This window comes from Myotis davidii, unplaced genomic scaffold, assembly GCF_000327345.1.
Source record: "Myotis davidii unplaced genomic scaffold, ASM32734v1 scaffold223, whole genome shotgun sequence".
NCBI lineage: Eukaryota > Metazoa > Chordata > Mammalia > Chiroptera > Vespertilionidae > Myotis > Myotis davidii.
In genome coordinates, this window is record NW_006294609.1 from 3,024,770 (window position 1) to 3,031,034 (window position 6,265).

Sequence of the window (6,265 nt, forward strand, 5' to 3'; positions counted from 1 at the left end):
AATATATTTTTATTGATTTCAGAGAGCAGGGGAGAGGGAGAGAGAAATAGAAACATCAATGATGAGAGAGAATCATTGATTGGCTGCCTCCTGCACGCCCCACACTGGGGATCGAGCCTGTAACCAGGGCATATGTCCTGACCGGGAATCAAACTGTGACCTCCCGGTTCATAGGTCAATGCTCAACCACTGAGCCACGCCAGCCAAGCCTGTTACCCTCACTCTCTATGAAGAAACCAAAGCAGGGCAAGGTTAAGTTATTTGTCAAAGGTTAAGCATAAGGACCTCAAAATATGACCTTATTTGGAAATTGGGTCCTTGTAAATGTAATTAGTTAAGAGGTCAGCCCTGACCGATCTGGCTCAGTGGATAGAGCATCGGCCTGAGGACTGGGGAGTCCCGGGTTCGATTCCAGTCAAGGGCATGTACCTTGGTTGCGAGCACATCCCCAGTTGGGGGTGTGCAGGAGGCAGCTGGTCGGTGTTTCTCTCTCATCGATGTTTCTAACTCTTTATCCCTCTCCCTTCCGCTCTGTAAAACATCAATAAAATATTTTTTTTTAAAAGAGGAGGTCACACTGGATTAGGGTGGGTCCTAAATCCAAGGACTGGTATCCTCCTAAGAAGGTCATGAGAGAGACTCAGAAAAACACAGGGAAGGAGGCCACCTGGCAAGACTGAGGCACGTGAGGCAGAGACCGGAGTGAAACAGCTTTAAGCCACGGAACACGAAAGGTGGCCAGCGACCACCAGGAGGTGGACAAGCAAGGAAGCACTCAGGCTGCAGAGGGAGCACGGTCCCGCCCACCCCTCATTTCAGACTTGTGGCCTCCAGACGGGAGAGGATCTGTTTCTGTTGTTTCGAGGCACCAGCTTGTGGTGCTTGTTACGACACCCCTTGGAAAGGAAGACAGAACGGGGTGGGGAGCAGTGGGAACATCCAGGCCCTCAGTGAGCCCTGGAACTAACTGCACAACACACCACAGGTCTGCCCTCCGAGGGCCCAGAGGTCCCAGCACAGGAATCTGGTTACTCACTGAGAACTTTCACCCCCGTCCAGAGGGGCATGTGAGCTGGCATTACTGATGGGTGCAGCCTTTGCCCTCCAGGGAAGCGGGCCAGGCCCAAGGCAGCAGGCAGGCAGGGGTCCAGGGCCTAAATGAGCCTTTGTTTTGGACATTCAAGTGGCCAGACCAGCAAGTGGACTCCCGGCCAAGCGTCTGCTAGGAAATAAACCCTTAACACCTGGGCCAAATGCCCAAGCTGTGCTTGGCCGCCTCCCCTGGGGCAGAAAACCACATGGAGACATGAAACCCCCTGGGGCAATGTGGCTTCAGCCCCTGGCCTTGTCCTCAATGCACTGCTGGGTGGCACATGCTGGACAGAGCCCTCCACGTACAGTGTTAACACACGAGTACCCTGTGAGGTGGGCAATGGTGTCACCCTCATTTTACAGACGGGGACATGGAGGCCCCCAAAGGGAACCTGCCTACGGTAATAGCCAATTAGTCTCAAAGCCACGAGCAAACCAAGGTTCTCTGTGACCTATTCCCTCTCTCTTTCTTTCCTTGCTTTTTGTTCCCTTCCTCCCTCTTTCTTTTTGTAACTGAGATATATAACTCACATACCATAAAATTCACCCTTTTAAAGTATACATTTGGTGTGTTTTTGTGTGTGTGTGTATTCACAATGTTGTGCATCCATCACTACTACCTAATTCCAGAACATTCTCATCACTCCCAAAGAAACCCATACCCATCTGCAGTCCCTTCCCATTCGCTGCCCCCACCAACCCCTGGCATCCACTAATCTATTGTCAGTCTCTATGGATTTACCTGTTCTCAACATTTCACATAAATGGAATCATACGCTATGTGACCTTTTATGACCAGCTTCTTTCACTTAACATACAAACGGAGGTTTACAGTTTTCTTATGGAAAATAACACCATCATTAATAACAACACAAGAATAAACTCTGTGTTTCACATACTCACAACTGTAAACCCACTTTTGCCTGACCCTGTAATGTTTCCCAGATTCATCTGTGCTGTAGCCTGTGTCAGAATGTCATTTCCTTTTACGGCCAAATACTATTCCATTGTGCGAACATGGCCAAACTGGGCTTTTTCCTGACTGCACTCGAGGCCTCTGCAGCAGCCCTTTAGTAGATATTATTGGAGGTATTATGGCGAACAGGACTGCTATTTCTCATGAGAAATGGCCCTTCTCTATCGACACCTCACCACACAAACATGGTGGATGCAGGAGGGACCCTGGATCCCTCTCTCACGATCCCCTCTCGCCCCAGCATGTCCCCACTGCCACGTTGCCTTACCTGTAGTGAAGGACAAACTGACAGGCCACAGCCCCCAGGAGCAGGATGATGGTCAGGTAGAGCTTGAACTTCTCATACTCGTCCTTGTAGGCAAATCTATGGCAACAGACATGCCCAGGAAAGGTCACGTGACTGTTACTACATTTATGGTAGTATAACTACATCCCACTGGGGGCAGGACCCTGGCCCCATTGGATCCTTGACATACTGCCAACCACACCCCATTAGGACCTTGTGATCCCACTAAAGGAGAGACTGGACCTTAAATGAATGGTGACGTCAATTAGGGAGCGAGACGGGATCCCCTCCCCCAAAACGCCACGGCTCCACCTCCCTAGTAACTTGACAGATTGTGGCTGGACACAACTGTCTGTTTCCCAGGAGAAAAGTGTATGAGACGAGACGAGACGAGGAATGGAGCAGAGCCATTGGAGGTCGGAAGCGCAGTCCTGTCCCCCCAACATATGGAAACCATGAAGGAAGCCTTTCCCAGGGGGTTAGTCAGAGAGACCAAGAGCCAGGGCACCACCTGCTAAAGTGTCTTCCTTTACGCAGAAGTTCTAGCGTGGGCCCCTCTCCCTGCGTCAGAAGCACAATGCCTGGGTTCTGCAGAGCCAGAGGGCGCCGGGGACACTTACTTGGCCTGGTTGCTGAGGAGGGTCACGCTCACGTTGCCGAGGACCAGATTCAAGTAGAGCCTGGAAGGAAAGACCGGTGAAGTCGCCACGTCCCTAACAGCCCGGGGGGCAGCCCCAACCACAAATATTCAAACGTAACAGGCATGCATTGAAAAGCCAGCACAGAACATACGATGCTAAACTCAGCAACAATGGGCCTCACATCGAGTGCGAATAACGATGAACTAGAGAACGGGAGGACTGTGACACATGACAGTCATGACTGACCCGTTTTCCTCCCCATATTTATCCCAGCTTCCCTTGCAGCTAATGTGAGCATGTGACTAAGCGCCAACCAATGAGGTGAAGGTATATGTACAATATCTAGGTCAATTTAAAGCAGGTTTTTTTTTTAAATGAAGGCATAACCTTCAAAAGTACATAAGTCTTGCTCTGGCTGAGTAGCTCCATTGGTTAGAGCATTGACCAGACACACCAAGGTTGCAGGTTCAAAACCCATCAGGGCGCATTTTTTATAAGAATCACCCAGTGAATGCATAAATAAGTGGAACAGCAAACTGGTGCTTCTTTCTCCCTCTCCCTTCTTCTCTTTTTCTAAAACTCAATTTTTAAAAAAAGTACACAAGTCTTAAGTATACAATGTGATGGATTTGTACATATTTATGCATCCCTGCAACCAACACCCAGATCAAAGAATAAAACACTTCCAGCCCCAGGAGGCTCCCTCCCAGCCCCGCCCAGTCAGTGCCTGACCCACAGGGTCCATGGAGAAACATGTGAAGAAGCCTCCTTCTCTTTCCTGCCCTCACTTCTGTCTTTCCCCCTCAACCTCAAGCCCTAATGGGAAGGTGAGAATTATGCAGACCAGGTGTCCTCGACCTGGGTGCCTGCCCCAGCAGGGGGTGGGGAGCGGGGTGTGTAAGTTCCCAGCTCCTACCCGTTCTTCTTGGGCAGGTAGGCCTCCATGTCAAAGAAGGTGTTCTGTCGCTCCTTGATGGTGACATCTATCTGCTGGACCAGCTCCGCCTCCTCCAGACTGGCCCGGCGCTTGTACCTGCGGTCAGAGGTGTGGGCATAGGAGAAGCAGGGGCGTTACCGGCCTGGAGGAAGAACCTGGAAGCTCTGGCCACTGCCCTCCCACTCTTCCCTCTCAATGTTTCTCGCAACCTCAGTCTCCACCTGTATTCCCTGGGTTTGATGCAAGCTCCCTGCTAAGCCTTGTGACCTTGGGAATGTCTTTTAACCTCTCTGCCTTATTTTCCTTATCTAAAAAAACAGGAATAATGTCAAGCCCACCTTCTGGAAATACCGCTGTGACAAGTAAATGAGGAAATGCAATTTAAAGTATTTAGCGCAGTGAAAACTACTAGCAATATTATTCCTCTCACTATTCTTTTTTTCCAAATGACTTTGATTTAATCATGGGAAGTAAACTAAAAGGAACGCTTACAATAGAGAAGAATTATTATATGTCAATGTCTTTTGCAAACTAAGCTGGGACACAAAGGGACTGGGGCTCTGCTCGCTATTCTACAGGAATAAGCTGAAGATTACTAAGAGGGAGACAGGATGGCACTTTAAAAGAATAAGCAGCCTGGCTAGTGTGGTTCAATGGTTGAGCTTCAACCTATGAACCAGGAGGTCATGGTTCGATTCCCGGTCAGGGCACATGCCCGGTTTCGGGCTCGACCCCCAGTGGGGCACGTGCAGGAAGCAGCCGATTAATGATTCTCTCTCATCACTGATGTTTCTAACTCTCTCTCCCTTTCCCTTCCTCTCTGAAAGCAATAAAAATATTTTTAAAAATAAATAAATAAAAAATAATAAAAATAAAAGTATAAGCAGTCAGGGGGCTGGGTAGAGGTAGACAAAGGGTAGGGCGGGAATGGGGACATCTGTAGTAGTGTCAACAATAAAAATAAAGTAAAAAAAAGAAAACAGCATAAACAGTAAACGAATCAAGGTCTAATGGTTAGTCTTTCAAGACTAGAAAAACAGGTCACAGACATCCTTGGAGCAGGGGTTGTCTTCAGTGTAAGAACCTAGGTCAGGGGCCAACCTTCTACCCAGTGGTGCTCAGTGGCGATGTCTGGGAACTTCTTGGTTGTCAAGACCGAGTGGAGGGTGTTACTGGCATCTGTGGGCAGGGGCCAGCAATGCCGCTAAACATTCTCCAACGCACAGGGCAGCCCCCGACAGCCAAGAATTACCGTTCGTGCCAAGGATGAAAAACCCTCAACGGATATAAAAGATGTGCTTTTCCAAGAGAGGCGATGCCGCTGCATTGAACCATTTACACTTTACCCCACGACTAATGGGCCTCCGTTTCTCAGATGGTCAGCTAAGGCTAGGGGTACAATCAATAACCTTCCCAAAAATTGTCCACGAGGGAAGGGAAAAAGTGACCCGGAGCCACACACTCTGGAATAGAAGCCCATGTACGTGACCGGGGACAAGCCACTCAGAGCCCAGATGTCTGCCCGACTGAGGGATGACAGCATCCACTGGACCTGTTCGCCTACAGGGGCGATGAGAGCACTTCCGAAACCGGAAAGGCACAAGGGCTGGAAACGGAACGTGTAATCCTGGCCTCAGGAACTGACCTCAGTGATGAGCTCAAGTGTATCATCTCCACCAGGGGTGCCAGACCTCTTACCCCCTACATCAGACAGCCTGGTGGAGGGAGCCCCCTCGCGCCTGAGAAGTGTAGTTAATGTTTACCTGTCCAGCAGGGCTTCTTATAACAATTTTCTTCTGGGGAACTACATGTCATCCTCTTCCCCATCCATGTGGTTTAAGTAGGGCTGTCCCATTCCCAAGGTCCATAAACTGAGCATATGACCTAGTCTTTTCTAACCAGTCTTGGTGATTTGATTGGTTCAAAGATGGGCACGTGACCAATTCCAGCCAATGAGAACTGCTCCCAGAACTTGTGCTGAAAGACAAGTTCTCCTTAGGCTGGGGTGCCCAAGCCAGTAGGAAGAAAGGCTGCAGGATATAAGCCTGGCACTGCTGGTGGCCATCTCAGTGCCCATGAGAGGATGGTTAGCCATAGAGTGAAGCCAATCTAGGGAAATGCAGAATTTAGAGGGGAAAAACAGATTCCTAAAAACATCCTTTGACCCCTGGATCCTAAAGCCACTTCTGGGTTTTTTCCATTAAAATTTCCATTCTCTGCCTCGCTGGCATGGCTCAGTGATTGAGCGTCAACCTATGAACCAGGAAGTCACAGTTCAATTCCTGGTCAAGGCACATGACCCAGCTGTGGGCTTGATCCCCAGTGTGGGGCAT

At 49.4% G+C, this 6,265-nt stretch overlaps 1 protein-coding gene across 1 annotated transcript in view; it reads right to left on the reverse strand.

Moving 5' to 3' along the window:
- Positions 1-6,265, reverse strand: part of TMEM120B (transmembrane protein 120B) — a 45,065-nt gene that overhangs the window by 21,805 nt on the left and 16,995 nt on the right. The window contains exons 3-5 of the mRNA XM_006768898.1: positions 3,912-4,028; positions 2,975-3,034; positions 2,337-2,432 (exon numbers count right to left, since the gene is read on the reverse strand). Coding sequence (XP_006768961.1) covers positions 2,337-2,432; positions 2,975-3,034; positions 3,912-4,028 — 273 coding nt within the window. The remainder of the gene's footprint in view (positions 1-2,336; positions 2,433-2,974; positions 3,035-3,911; positions 4,029-6,265) is intronic.